Below are 14621 nucleotides of genomic sequence, written 5' to 3' on the forward strand. Positions count from 1 at the left end.
TTTATTTATTTATTTATTTATTTATTTATTATTTTGAGGCAGGGTTTCTCTGTGTAGCCCCGGGCTGTCCTGGAACTCTCTCTGTAGACCAGGCTGGCCTCAAACTCACAGAGATCCACCTCCCTCTGCGTTTGGAGTTCTGGGATTAAAGACGTGCACCACCATTGCCTGGTTAAAAATCAGTTTTAAATTATCTTGAGATTTTAGGTTGTTTCCCACAAATGAGTACATGGTTCTTTATTCCCATATACCTTAATGATGGGAAACAATAAAAGAGTTGGAGCCCATAAGACAATGTCAAATATACCTGTCTACCTAGATTTCTGTGGGCAGACACACCACTTGAGAAATGCTGTTTAGGCAAGAGTAGCGCTGAAGGCTGCCCTGAAAACTAAAAGGAATGTGACACCAATGAAGAGTCCAGGTTTGCAGAGACATGAGATTCTCGGGCAACGTGGTGGTCTGCAGTGGAGCTGGTGACCACGCTTGTACATGTTGTTGTCTGTTCATATGTACAATCACACACATGTAACAGAATACAGAATCTGAGTATTAAGAGCCTTTTACGATCAAGTGTCCTTATTGCCAATAACTCCTTGCTGCTTTGAATATTCCCAGGGAGGTTTACAAGTTGGAAGAGGGGAGGGCCACTCTTCCCCTACAGTGGCTAACTATATTAATCTTTTCTTCCGTCCATTTTCTAATCCTAGTTTCCCCCTCAGATAGAAAGTGTCTCCTCCCCTTCTTAAGACCACACTCGCCTACGTTAGCTATCCTTGGCGTTACTTTAAAGGGCGAATGACTGAAAACACCAAAACAAAAACATCGCATACCAAGTGAAAGGAAGAAGCACTTAGTAAAATTTTGTTGAATGAATGAGTATAACAAAGACACAAATACGAATGTTTCCCCATGGCGGTGGAGTGGAAATATGACAGCACCATCTCTGGTACCAGGATCTCCCACTAGCACCCCGACCTCCCGCCCACGCACAGACGTGAAGTGAGACTAAAGATGCGCTCAGGCTCGGCCTTGAGCCGAGTGTTGAGCGCTGGTTGGCCCGGTTGCCATGGCACCGCCTGGTGCTCCACCCTCTCTCGCCCCCACAACCCCCCCTCAGCTGTCAGGGAACGGCAGCCAGTCACGTGCCACACAGCGTAACCACACCTCTGCTTCTCAGAGCAAAGTCAAGGGGTCACGTGGGATAGCAACAGGTCACGTGGCCACGCCGGTCCCCGCCCCCTTCCTCCACCACACCCCTCCCATCAAGGCCGCCCCGGTCACCCAGTGCGCAGGACGGATGGCGGTCACGTGCCCCGAACGTCCGGCGTTCGCCCCGCCCCCCCAGTTTCCGCGCGCCTCTCTGGCAGCTGGTCACATGGTGAGGGTGGGGGTGAGGGGGCCTCTCTAGCTCGCGGCCTGTGTCTATGGTCTGGTCCGTAGCGTCCAGCTGCGCGGGACCGATCCCCGGTGTATGGCGCCGCAGGAACCGGCTCCCGGGCCCAGATAAAGGGCCACCTCCCCAGCTCTCGGCCGGGCGTAAGGTGAGTGCAGCCCCTTCCAGGGATGGGGTGCCATTCCCCTTCACCACCGCCGCCTCGCTCCCCTTGGGTGCGCGTCGCTGGCTGCTTATGGAAGGGTGGCCCAAGGGTGGGAAGTGGGGGCCTTTGTGGTCTCGGGCGAGGGTGTGATTTTAGAGAATGAGGTGTGGAATCTTCGATGCCCTCCCTGTGCACCGTGTTGATCTTCTTTGTCCCCAGTACGGTGTCCTCCGAGAGAAAAGCATTCTTCTTTTTTCTCCAGGACATCACGTGGCTGGAGGGCTTGGTGGTAGAGCCTTTTGTGTTACCTGAGGCGCGGGCTCTGGAAGTGTGAAGGGGACGGGCTGCTGAGTTGGTGCGGTCGCGGGCAGGAATTCCTTTGTTACTGCTGGGACATCCCCCTCCTAGCTGTGAAAGAGAGTTTGGGATTTGAAGCTTCTGTGATTGTAGGAGATCCCCTGCTCCGAGAATGGCAACCTCTCGGTATGAACCAGTGGCTGAAATCGGTGTCGGCGCCTATGGGACGGTGTACAAAGCCCGGGATCCCCACAGTGGCCACTTTGTGGCCCTCAAGAGTGTGAGAGTTCCTAATGGAGGAGGAGCTGGAGGGGGCCTTCCCATCAGCACAGTTCGTGAGGTGGCCTTACTGAGGAGGTTGGAGGCCTTTGAACATCCCAATGTTGTAAGGTGAGAAGGTTGGGTGGGGAGGAAAGAATAGGATCTGTAATTCGGGAGTGTGGTCAGGAGTGGGACCGTAAAAATCAGGGGGCCACGTTGGATCGAAGGAGATTGACCCGTTGGTGACCATTTATTTTTGTCAGGCTAATGGATGTCTGTGCTACTTCCCGAACTGACCGAGACATCAAGGTTACCCTAGTGTTTGAGCACATAGACCAGGACCTAAGGACATACCTGGACAAAGCCCCACCACCAGGCTTGCCAGTTGAGACCATCAAGGTGAGTGCGGTGGACACTGAGAAGTGGACTGGGATCTTTGGGGTAGAACTTGTTGGGATTTTTGGCCACGTTCCATAGTTTCCAGTGGTCTGTGCTTTCTCCTTCAAAACCAGGATCTGATGCGGCAGTTTCTAAGCGGCCTAGATTTTCTGCATGCAAATTGCATTGTTCATCGAGACCTGAAACCGGAGAACATCCTGGTGACAAGCAATGGGACCGTCAAGCTGGCTGACTTTGGCTTAGCCCGAATCTACAGCTACCAGATGGCCCTCACCCCTGTGGTCAGTAGAAAGATGGCCGCCCAAATGGGCTGGGATGGTGGGTAGGATGTTATTGCCCATAGGACTGAGGCCATCGTGGACTTGATGTTTCCCAAGCCAGGCAGCTAGGATTCACAAGAAGGACCCTCACTGGTGTCTCCTCTCCTGTTCAGGTTGTCACTCTCTGGTACCGCGCCCCTGAAGTCCTCCTGCAGTCCACCTATGCCACACCTGTGGACATGTGGAGCGTTGGCTGTATCTTCGCGGAGATGTTCCGTCGAAAGTATGGGACTTGAAACTCTTGTTTTTGAGACAGGGTTTCTCTCTGTAGCCTTAGCTGTCCTGTAGACTCCCTCTGTAGACCAGGCTAGCCTTGAACTCAGATCTGCCTGGCTCAGGGCTTGGAACTCTTTAAGCCACCTTCAGTTCCACAAGCCCTGTTATTATTTATGGTGTTGGAGGCTGAAATCAGAACTGGATGTACACAGGCAAATGCTCTATCCCACCAAACTACAATGCCCACCCACGTCTTTTTATAAGATGTATCTGTTTTTGACCGTGTTGGACCCTGACCTAGGCTCTCGTATGTGTTAGGTGCATACCCTGCCACCCAGCTATAGTCCCAATCTCCCCTGTTGGTGTTTCAGGAGATGCGGGCGAATCTCCTGAAATGCCTCGGAGTTGGGAACGTCACACCCCTTCACCCTCTGTCCTCTCTAATCTGAGCTTTCGTGGCTGGCATGCTCCTGTTCTTGAAATAATATATACTTGGGATATTTTTCTGCCTTAGGCCTCTCTTCTGTGGAAACTCGGAAGCCGACCAGTTGGGCAAAATTTTTGAGTAAGTATCCAGTCAGGAGGGAAGGAAACTTCCTTTCCGAGTTTCCTTCTGCTCAGCTCCAGTGGGCAACGGAAAGGCTCCCTGAGCAGGGTTGTCCTGTCCCTACAGTCTCATCGGATTGCCTCCGGAAGACGACTGGCCTCGAGAGGTCTCTCTGCCCCGAGGAGCCTTTTCCCCAAGAGGGCCTCGGCCAGTACAGTCGGTGGTGCCAGAGATGGAGGAATCCGGAGCACAGCTGCTACTGGTACTGCACATGGGCTGGGTGGTGGCTCTGTGGGTGAAGCTCTTAAGGCAGAAGTGTGGACCTGAGTTCGAATCCCCAGAACCCATGTAGAAGCTGTGTGTGGCAGCCAGCTTCTGTAGTGTCACTACAGCAAGATGGGGGGGGGGCAGAATTCCCTGGAAGCTCACAGGCCAGATAGCCTGGTGAATACAGTATCGACAAGAAAGTCTGAAGCACCATGGAAGGGAAGGACTGACTCCTCAGACTACCCAGACACGCCCACGCCCAAATTCTTTCACACATGAACACGCACACACACAAAGACCAGCGTGGAATCCAGGTCTGGTTAATGGACTGGCTGTGGTTTTCGTTGCTGTGAGTGGGTGGCAGAGTAGGGTAAAGGGAACCCCTTGCAGCTTTGGTAGGGTGGGCACCCCTCTTCCATTCTTTCTGACCTTTGCCTCTCCCCTTAGGAGATGCTGACTTTTAACCCACATAAGCGGATCTCTGCCTTCCGCGCCCTGCAGCACTCTTACCTGCACAAGGAAGAAAGTGACCCAGAGTGAGAAGAGTGGCTGGGCTGCCTTTCGTCTCTGGACACCGAGCCCGAGACTCTCAACCTCTGCCTTCCTCTAGGGCTGCGGAGACTCCTCCAGTTTTTTACAGAGATATTTTAAGCCTTAAATGACATTCCCTTCCCCACTTCTCCTTAGGAGGCTTACCCTCTTGTCCCCCCATTCTCTATACTAAGGGGTGGGTGTATCTGTCTTCTCCCCTCCCTGATTTATATTGGGATCTTTTTTATACAGCAAAACGAGACAAAGAAATATGGTCTTTTTTTTCTTTAATGTTTCTCTGATTGGCTTTGCCTTTGGGAGATTTGAGGGCCCCGTGGGAAGGTTCCCTGTAACATCTGTAGACGGTTACACAGGACCCAGATGAGCAGCCCAGCTCTTTGGCTGACAAGGTTAGAAAGAATCTTTCAATTCCTTTCTCTGAATATTCAGTTAAAATGGCTTTAGTTTTGAGTTCACTGCTTCATTCTGGGTCCTGCCTTGGCAAGACTTGTGAGTGGGGCTGGGGCTGTAGTTCAGTGGTGGAGACACTTGCCTTGCATGTGTGAGGCCCTGGGCTAAAGCCCCAGCACTGCCTCCCCCACCCAAGAAAGTGTTTCCCCCTGATAGTTTCTGATTTGTCCTTGGAGCCAACCTAAGGAGTCAAAAGGAGGGGAAATGGTTATAAAGAGCGTGCAGCCCCTGCTCATGCTTCATATAGGGAGAGGTATAAAGTTTTCCTTTCCCTATATCTTGTTCCCATCAAAATATGTAAGACAAAATTTGTCTATCACTTGATGGGTTTTAGGAAATGAGGCGAGGGACCTTTTTTTCTTTTAAAACAAAAACCAGATGGTGGTCCCCACCCTAGGTTTTTAAAACTCTAGGTGGGGGGTGGTATAAAAAGCTGGGAGAATGCAAAACCAAGTCAGAAGGACCCAGAGACTCACTGAGTGTGGTGACTAACACACCTATAATCCTACCACCTGGGGGCTGTGGTAGGGGGATCCAGAACCCAAAGTCATCCTTGGTTACATAGAAAGTTGGGAGCCAGTCTAGGCTGTCTGGAAGACCGAATCTATAGAAAGGCACTGGGGTTGGCTCGGGGGTCCTTTTGATTTCGGAATCTCATTGCCAGCCAAACACCAAGGATCTACAGAAAAGGGAGAGAGAAAGCAAGTTATTTTTGAGTCTTGGGTTTTAAGGCTTACAGGTGTCTACATGAAGGAAATGGGAATCATTACCTCTGTGAAGCTAAAGAAGAGCCCAACACCACCTAGGATTTTCAGGGCTTTGTCTGAGTGTTTAAGGAACTTCTCCCCACACATCTGGCATGCAGAACTCCTGGTCTTGCACATCTGAGGACAAAAGTAGCTACAATGCACATCATTCCCAGACTGGAGCCCCACTTGGCTAAACCCTTGCAGCCTCTATTTCTTTAGCATCGCTCAGTGAAGACTGACACCTCACCCTGAGGCTACCTATGCCCCTTGCCCACTTCTTCCTCACTGTGCTCCCAATCCTTGAACTTACCGCACTGCAGGAAGTATCATCTTGTGGGTATGGAGCTGTAAGGTTGAACAAACCACAGCAATCAAAGCTTCTCTCCAATTCATGCCGGGTACTGTTGCTCATGACCCACCAAGACGCATTGATGACATCTGTCTAGAGCATATAGGCAGAAGAGCGTCAACCTACCCCTGCACTCTAGCAAGGGCAATCAGCACACAGAATCCCACAGAAACAGGACACATGTCATGGTCACAGACAATGTTAAGTGTGTTTCTCAGAGTTTACATCTTGGAGAAATAACCATACATGTCAGGATGAAGGTATGAAACGGTCAGATTTAGCTTTAAAGGCAGGGAAAACATGCACTTGAAAAGGGCGTCACCTTACCTGCTTGCTGCGGTTAATAGCCAGACATGAGCAAGAGATTCCAAACTGGAAGATGAAGACCAAGCCAAGGATGATCATGTACTGAGAGGAAGTTATGGCAAAAAAGATCTGGTTTCCATTGAAAATATGAATGTGTGAAGGCCAGCCTGGTGTAAGTTCCAGGCTAGCAGGACTATGTAGCATGATCCCATTTTTTTTTTTTTGTTTTTAAAAATCTCACTCAGTGTAATTTGTAACTGCAATGTGGCAGGCGGGGGAGTAGAGTTCAAGGCCCTTCTCTGTCCATAAAACCATAGTTTTATCGAGCTGAGAACAAAAACGTCAATTTCTGTGAGTTACAGAATAAGAACAGAGACACACCTGAGGTCCCCTGCCCTTCTAGCAAAAGCCTACCCAGGGACCCCAATTACTCCAGGTCAGGATACAAAGAAGAGCAGCACTTGGTGGTGGTTAACAGCCCCCACGAGCCCAGCCACTGCAATCAGGAGAAGGAAGACTCCCACAGCAATGACTCCTCCAATGATGTGAATGCTGGACACCAGGCCCAGGCCCTTGCCCCAGGCAGCCACGCCAATGAGCAATAAGCCCACGAGCTGCAAGAAACAGAAAGTAGAGTACACTTCAGCCTAATGTTGTGGCTCACACCTGTGATCCACGCAACCGCAGCACAACCAAGTTCCAGGTTAACCTGTACTAGCTACATAGACCCTGTCATCGCCAAAGATGACATGCTAGCATGCAGCACAACCAAAGGCTAGTCCACGTCCCCTTGTAATAAATGGGTAGCCAACTGAGATGTGCTTTCTGGGCGCTCTTCGCAAGTAACTGGGAATAGCTGGGATCGTGGGGCAATGGCAGTAGCGTCTCGAGATACGAACCCCTTAGGGAGCATAAGTGAAGACTGGGACTATAGGCCCGCAGTCTTCGACCCACCCCTCCCCACCACCAAACAAACCCCTCATCACCGGAAGTCTCTTCCACGGAAGTCCCCAGGAATTTCCTCTTCGCCGGAAGTTTCTGGGAAGCTTCCCAGAACCCCCAGTAAACCCCTCTTCCCACCGGAAGTACCCTAGAAATTCTTCCCTTCTTTCCGTCCCGGAGCTTCCCCCACCTCCAAAACCTCACCATATAAACCACGTTGAGAGCACATAACGCATTCTTGGAACAGGCAAATCCGCCGCAAACCATCTCCCCAGTTCTGGGGACCCAAATGGTCCCAAGGACTTGAGGAGAGGGTATTGGGGACCGTCTTGTAGAACTCCAACAGCTTCTATCGCTTTAAATCCAAGCCAGCCAAATCAATTCTCTGCGCCTGCACCGTCCCACCCCTGCCTCTGGATTGGCGAAACTCGTAGCTAATCCAGGACATCCAGGATTTCAGTGCCAATCACTCTGCATTACGTCACCAGCCCGCCTCCTAGTCCTTCCCTCAGTTTCTTCATTGGACGAAACTTAAAAAAAACTGAAGACTGGTTTTCTAGACAGTTTCTTAGGGAACAGAGCCTAAACTTCAAAACCCTGGATTCCTGTGCTCCGAGGTGCGACATTAGGAATCCGAGGAGAGACTCAGGTGAACAGAAAAAAAAAGGGGGCTTGTAGAGGTGGGAGGAAGGGGCTCCGCCCCTCCAAGGATAACCCTTCCCCGCCGTTTACCCCATGTTTCACGGTAATCTCACGATGATGCCATCGTTTTGTTCGTGCGTCACACTCTGGAACAGCAAGAGGATACAAATATTGAGCTGTGCAGCCCAGCTAGAGAGGATCCAAGTCAAGCATAGCAACAGCCGGCAAATCCTCACGCATTTGTTAAATGTGTCTACTAGTACGCATGTCCTGTTCTGCATTCTTTCCTCTGCAGTGTGACCATGCCAGAAATTCAAGTGGAAACAGTGACTTGGAAGCCGGTGCATTCCCATTCCTGACAAAATCACAGGCGCAGACCCTGGTGTCCTCTGCATCTTTAGTACACATGGCTGGCACAAAATGACACGGGTGTGGGGGCGGGACCGGAATATGAATGAATAAAGAGCGTCCATACTTTTTGTTTGTTTTGTTTTTTGAGACAGTGATTACCTGTATAATAGTACTAGCTGTCCTGTGTAGACCAGGCTGGCCTCGAACTCACAGGGATTCGCCTGCCTCTGCCTCCCGAGTGTTGAGATTAAGGCATGCGCCACTACTGCCTGGCCTTTCTTTCTTTCTTTCTTTCTTTCTTTCTTTCTTCCTTTCTTTTTAACTCTATGTGCATTTTGCCTGCATGTACGTCTGTGCGGGAACTGGAGTTAGACAGTTGTGAGCTGTCATGTGGATGCTGGGAATTTAATCCAGGTCCTCTGGGGGAGCAGCCAGTGCTCTTAACCACTGAACCATCTCTCCAACCCCGATTTTCCATACTTCCACTCCAGATGGGGGTATAATGGGTCAATAACATTATTGCATAAGCATCTGGACGTAGTACCCTTTGAACAGGAGTGAGAAATGGCACAATCCTTCCCTACAGTCTAGTCCTAACGGGGGAGTCAAACCGCAGGGTTTTAACTTTGTGACTGACTATCTGTGTGCCAAGTACTTCAGCCATAAAATGGGGATAGATGGCGATGCACCTACCTCTAACAATGCTACTCTGGAAACTCCCGGATTGTTGTGAGCACTGAGGGAGCTAGAATATATAAAATGCCCCAGTCGATACCCAGTACCTAGCAACTCGGTTATTACTGTTTAGCCCATTTTTATGGAGACCAGTAAATGATCCAAACTCAACCTCTATCTCTTCAAATATAAAGATGTCCACAGTTACCCTTCATAAACTATCCTCAAGAAAATATGCATGAAGATCTAGAGAGTTGGTACTCAAGTTCAGTTCCCCGAACCCACATGGTGGCTCACAACCATCCATAGCTCCAGTTCCACAGGGCCCAATACCTTCTTACCTACGGAGGCAGCAAGCACACACGTAACACACATACATATGTGCAGGCACACTCATACACAGAAAATAAATAATGGCTGAGGGGCTGGAGAGATGGCTCAGAGGGCAAGAGCACTGCCTGCTCTTCCAAAGGTCCTGAGTTCAATTCCCAGCAACCACATGGTGGCTCACAACCATCTGTAATGAGGTCTGGTGCCCTCTTCTGGCCTGCAGGCACACAAACAGAATATTATATACATAATAAATAAATAATTTTTTTTAAAAAAAATAATGGCTGATGCATAGTGGCACTCACCTTTAATCCCAACACTTGGAAGACAGAGGCAGGCAGATCTCTGTGAGTTCAAGGCCAGCCTGGTCTACAGAGTGAGTTCCAGGACAGCGAGGGCTACACAGAAAACCTCTGTCTTGAAAAATAATAAGATAAATACTTTTAAAATAGTTTTTTTTAAAGAAGTGATACAAAATTAAATAATTTGGTATATCTAGATAGGTTCAATCTGTCTTTGAAACAGAATAATTATGCCAAAGCTGTGGAGATAAGGGGCTTGTTCTGCAAGTGTACGGACCAGAACTTGGATCCCAGAGTGTACATAAAGATCAGGCAGGCTGCTTCCTGTAACTCAGGCACTCTAGAGGTGGAGATGGGGTCTTCAGGGAAAGATGGCTAGCTAGTTTCGTCAGAAAGTTCTAGACTTGCAAGAGACCTTGCCTCAATGAATACAGTGGAGAGTGTTGTGGGAATTCATTTCCGCCAGTAGTTTTGGGTTACCGGTCTTAGGGCGTGGCTTCTGTGTGCAGACGTGATCTCTTATTAGGAAGAGGAGGGGTCTCTCTGGCTCTCTTGGGAGGTCAGAATAGAAGCAAGCTTGTGCGGTTGTTCACATCTCCCTGGGGCAGAGCAGAGAGACACGGTGGCTGGACCCATAGTGGCTTCCACCTGGTCCTGTATTTTGTGAGCCTACATTTCCCTTTGAGTCCCCATAATAAAGACCTTTGTAAATTCTCACGTCAGGAGAGCACTCAAGGAAGACACAATGACAAGTTTGGACTAACCCCCACACACAAAGGCACACATGTCCATGTGTACCCACACACACATGATGTGACGGGCAGCTCTAACTGTGTTGACAGGGTTTAGGATCATCTGGGGAGAGGGGCTTAGTGACAGTTTTTCTATGTGGGGTTGGCTTGTGGGCAAGTCTCTGTGAGGGTGTCTTAATTAAGTTAACTGATGTGAAAAAGAACCAGTCCACAGTGGGTGGCCCCATTCCCTAGGCAGGAAGTTATGAACTGCACAAGAGCGGAACACAAACAGGGGAGCATATGACACCCCACAGCAATGGCTATAACGCAGAACCATAGCTGAAAGAAACCCTTCTTGACTAAGTTCGTTTTTTGCCAGGGAACTGTAACACAGTAAAAGAGATGAAACCAGAACATATGGGAACACACACACCATGCTGCACCATACACTTGCCAAAAAGTAACAATAATTGAGCCAAATGGGTAGGTAAACTACCCATTACCTACAACCTCCCCAACTTGCTTTATCTCCATTTTCGCTTCCAATTCCTCATTTTTCTTCTATATCAGGCCATGACTCAAGAGCAGAACAATGGTACTGAGGGACTAGCTGGCAAGTATCTCAGTTGTGTGCATATTAAATTAAAAGTACAATCGGATCTTTGTTCACCGGATATGGACCTTTCTGGGCAACAGTTTGCCCTTCTGCATAATGGTGGTAAATTATCCTACCCTTTGGGCTTGTTGTTATTATATATGAAAGCATGTTGTAAATGATTAAATGCTATATACATGCTAATTATCATTATTATTTTTAAAACATGCTAATTATTATGACAGAAGCTGGACTTGGAGCACATAGTTTTATCTGGCTATTGGTTATTTTCCTCCCCTATAACCCATTCTTCCCATAACTACTTGGGTCCTATAAACACGAGATGGTTCTAGTGAATAGCTGACTAAGGGAAGCTAATAGAAACATGTATACAGAGGGTGTGAATAACTGGGACTTGAACTCTTGATGTTCAGCAGGCTGAGTCTTAGCTTTAATGGCTGGGCATTCAGTAATGAATAGCTGGACACTAGCATACAGGCCTCTGTGGTGACAGAGCAAGGCATGGGGATTTCTGTGTGATTCTCAGACAAATTTGCAGATCACCAAAAATACAAGCTCCTACCTGTGATCTCGCTGGCCACATTCTCCCAGAGCCAACACCTATCTTAATTAGCTACCTCCCACAGAGGCTGGGAGAACTCTTATTAAGGTCGCTCCCTTCACCTGACAGGAGTCATAGCCGGGACTGACTGTCAGAGCTGCAGGGCCAACGCTAGAGGGGGCAGGAGGTGTAAGAGGTAGTAAAGTACTGTGTGGGTTGTGGGTTTGAAACTCACCAGTCAGGAAGTGAGGCCGACAGACGGAAGGGCGGGCAGGGTTGAGGAGTTCTGGGGCACAGCAGAAGGGGCCTTCTGAAGTTTGGGGGCTGGGAGGTCATGGGCTTCAGGGCCAGGGGTGGTTGTTAGTCTGGCGAGCCAGGTCTGTGCAACATGCATGCCCAGAGGCAGTTGGCTCTAGCCACAGTGAGAGCAGAAGTCAGACGACATGAGGTGGCCAAGCAGGCTCTAAGCCGACTCAGGAAGCTGGCAGAGAGAGTGGGTGACCCTGATCTCCGAGATGGCATCCAGGCCTCACTGGACAACATACGAGGTAAGAGACTCGTCAATCCCTAACTTGACTGTTTGGGGGACCAGCAGGGGACACAGAAAGGCTTAACCGTGTCATAACATAACTGCTTGCTGTTCAAGCAGTTACTTCCTAGTTTGTAAGATGGAGCTGGGACTCGGGATGAGAACGTTTGGGGAGGATGGCCAAAGATGTGGAGGGGAGCATCATTATTCCCCTTTCCAAAATTGCCTCTGAACAAAATAATAGTCATTGTGGAGCCGACCTTCTCGGCAGCAGAGAGTGGATAAGCGTTGGGGAGACAGGCTTAACAGACCCATTAGATAGATGTCCCTGTCTGGGTGGTCCAGAACGAGAGGCACTCAGGGGCAGGAGGTTCTGGGACTTGGTAATGTATTCATTCCCAGGACCCACTAAAGATCAGGGACCTCTTCTTTCCAGCTGAGAGAAACACACATGCAGAAGGGAGGAGGTGTGCTATGTCAGGGACACACTCACACTTAAGCGGCATGCTTTGTATAGCTGCAGTATGGTGAGGTCCCCAGGACTTGACTCAGTCCCTCTCCTCCTGTGTTCCCTTTCTTGTCTTCCCCTCACCTCCTTAGTGCCTTCCGTTCTACCTCCTGAGTGCCATTAGAGTAAGTGATGACAACACAGGGAGGAAGTGCTGTCATGGCAACACCATCCGCCACATCCTCCTTGCCCACTGTAGCCTTGGATCCTGTGGTGGGGCCCTGGCAAGCCTGTTCTCCATCCACAAAGGCCCACCACGGAGGAACTGGGGAATCTGTTTGTATTTCATCCATCTGTGGCTGCCCAGGAACTCACAAAAGCAAGCTTCCTTGCCCGTGAAGTGTGTCAGGCAGAAATCCATCTTTATCAAACCCTGACCCTTCTAGATATCAGCCATCTCCATTCTCAGCAACTTTTCCAGGAAGGAAATGTCAAAAAAATTCCATCAAGGACACCTCCGGACACCAGGGCACAGTTTAGAGGAAGGTTTGGATGGTTTAGGATTTGGTGGGATAGTCCCATTCCCTTCCCATGCCTCCCTCTTCTCCTTGCTCTTCTGAAGCTAGTATTGTTCAGCTCCTGCATCCAACCCTTTGACAGGACAACAGCCGTGTCTCCTCTGATATCCCAGGTGATGAAAAAGGAGACCTAGTAGGACCACCTAGGAAAGAACTCTAGATCCCACCTTCGTCGGAAGTAGAGTGGGGTTGGGACCAGGCAAAGATACCCCGCTTAGTTCTAGAAAAGGGGAGAGCTGGTGCGAGAGGGCACACCAGTAATCCTAGCACCACAGCCTCACGACCCAGGAGAACGGGGCAGGATTAAGGGTTCTAGGGCGGCCTGGGTTCCATAGCAAATCCTAAACCAGCCTCAGACTCAACTACATAATGAGCAACTACTGAAAAGAAAAAAGTCTCAAAAAGGGGGGGCCAAAGAGAGGATGCTGGGAGGCGGAGTAGACCTCTTCCCCATACTTGTGTGTGGGGTGTGTGCTGTTGGAGATGTGGGAACCCAGGCAGATTCTACCCCTCTACACCTCAGCCCCACATTCGCTTTTGTTTTGTTTTTCCTTTTTGAGACTGGGTTTGGATCCTACTGTCCATCTCAGGCTAGCCTTGAACTCACTGTGTAGCTCAGGCTGGCCTTAAATTTCTAGCAATCTTCCTGCGTCAGCATTCTCAGAAGGGTACACCACTTCACCTGTCAAAGCTCTTCTCTTCATGGGTAATTTGCTCTACTCTGGGTGAGACAGCAATCTGTTCCCACTGAACACAAAGGAAAACTGAGATGCCCCCCAATATTAAGAAGCTAACAATTCCCCCCTATCCTCTCCTTCATGATAGACTAGAGTGTGTCTCCTGCCTCGTGTGTCATCCTAGTTCTGAAGAACACTCCCTAAGAAACCATTGACTCTCCACAACCCGGTTGGGCCCCCAACCCTTACCCCCCACCAGGCCGAACACACTGCTGGCTCTTGCCTCCAAGAGCCGCCCACGGCCCGCACTTATTATAGTCTCAGCTGCGTCAAGAGTGTGGAAAGCCAAATCAAAGGACCGCCGAGACTCTAAATCCTGGGCAGGGGTCTCCAAGGCTTCAGGGAGACTTTCTTCCTTCCTGCCCACCGCCCCCCTCCATGGGGACTCAGCCTATCTTCTGCATGGATTTAACCGCTCATGTTTCTCAGCCCCTCTGGAGGACAAAGCCTTGAACTCCAAAGCCCCTAAAGGGGTGGGGACACAGCGCAAATGGTGTCCATTCACTATGCCTCTCCCTTTAACCTGCTCTAAGAGCCCGGCTACATAGATCTCAGGAGACTGAATGCAAATACCTCAGAGGCCGGCTCCCGCTGCCTCAACTGAGGGGGCTCCTTGTGTCCAGGGAACAAAATCTCCCGCAGGTGGGTAACCAGGTGTGAGATAGTGCCTTCACTAACCCAGCGTCCCTTGATTGGTCCCCCACCCATCCTACACACTGATCCCTCCTCTCCGCTTATCCCCGCCGCAGCTTCTGAGGCACTCTTGGAGCTACGGTTGCTATGGAGACTAGATGCATTTTGGAATAGGGGGGTGTCAATTGGTAGATGTATTTCTTCCACCTTGAGCTGGGGCCTTTGACTCACGCTGCAGCTTGGGCTCAGGAGCCCTCAAGTCTCTCTCCTCAAGAGAGAGGCAACCCCCCCCCCCGCGCTTCTACCCTA

The 14621-nt window shown here is 49.9% G+C and overlaps 2 protein-coding genes across 3 annotated transcripts; one reads left to right on the top strand and one right to left on the bottom strand.

Moving 5' to 3' along the window:
- Positions 1-1384: 1384 nt before the first annotated feature.
- Positions 1385-4667, top strand: Cdk4 (cyclin dependent kinase 4). Of its 2 annotated transcripts, XM_013350295.2 has the most exons (9): positions 1385-1544; positions 1804-1896; positions 1992-2228; positions 2363-2498; positions 2612-2779; positions 2932-3041; positions 3549-3599; positions 3708-3843; positions 4296-4667. In XM_013350295.2, exons 3-9 carry the CDS (start codon positions 2011-2013, stop codon positions 4386-4388), a joined length of 912 nt encoding a protein of 303 aa, XP_013205749.1. In that variant the 5' UTR covers positions 1385-1544; positions 1804-1896; positions 1992-2010; the 3' UTR covers positions 4389-4667. The 2 variants fall into 2 exon arrangements, with proteins under 2 accessions (XP_013205749.1, XP_005358010.1); XM_005357953.3 differs by lacking the exon at positions 1804-1896.
- Tspan31 (tetraspanin 31) lies at positions 4652-7609 on the bottom strand. Its single transcript, XM_005357956.3, has 6 exons — positions 7401-7609; positions 6701-6868; positions 6276-6356; positions 5910-6041; positions 5621-5734; positions 4652-5529 (listed from the first exon to the last, which is right to left on the bottom strand). The coding sequence occupies exons 1-6, from the start codon at positions 7461-7463 to the stop codon at positions 5455-5457; spliced, it is 633 nt and encodes a 210-aa protein (XP_005358013.1). The 5' UTR covers positions 7464-7609; the 3' UTR covers positions 4652-5454.
- Positions 7610-14621: the final 7012 nt, after the last annotated feature.

Source organism: Microtus ochrogaster, chromosome 24 (assembly GCF_000317375.1).
Source record: "Microtus ochrogaster isolate Prairie Vole_2 chromosome 24, MicOch1.0, whole genome shotgun sequence".
NCBI classification, from domain to species: Eukaryota; Metazoa; Chordata; class Mammalia; order Rodentia; family Cricetidae; genus Microtus; species Microtus ochrogaster.

Coding starts and splice junctions, on each gene's coding strand:
- Cdk4 (XM_013350295.2), top strand. CDS start 2,011: ATGGCAACCTCTCGGTATGAACCAGTGGCTGAAATCGGTGTCGGCGCC. Junction 2,780..2,931: donor AGATGGCCCTCACCCCTGTG/GTCAGTAGAAAG, acceptor TCTCCTGTTCAG/GTTGTCACTCTCTGGTACCG. Junction 3,042..3,548: donor GCGGAGATGTTCCGTCGAAA/GTATGGGACTTG, acceptor TTTCTGCCTTAG/GCCTCTCTTCTGTGGAAACT.
- Tspan31 (XM_005357956.3), bottom strand. CDS start 7,463: ATGGTTTGCGGCGGATTTGCCTGTTCCAAGAATGCGTTATGTGCTCTC. Junction 6,869..7,400: donor CTCTCAACGTGGTTTATATG/GTGAGGTTTTGG, acceptor TGTTTCTTGCAG/CTCGTGGGCTTATTGCTCAT. Junction 5,530..5,620: donor TCTTCTTTAGCTTCACAGAG/GTAATGATTCCC, acceptor CCTTTTCTGTAG/ATCCTTGGTGTTTGGCTGGC.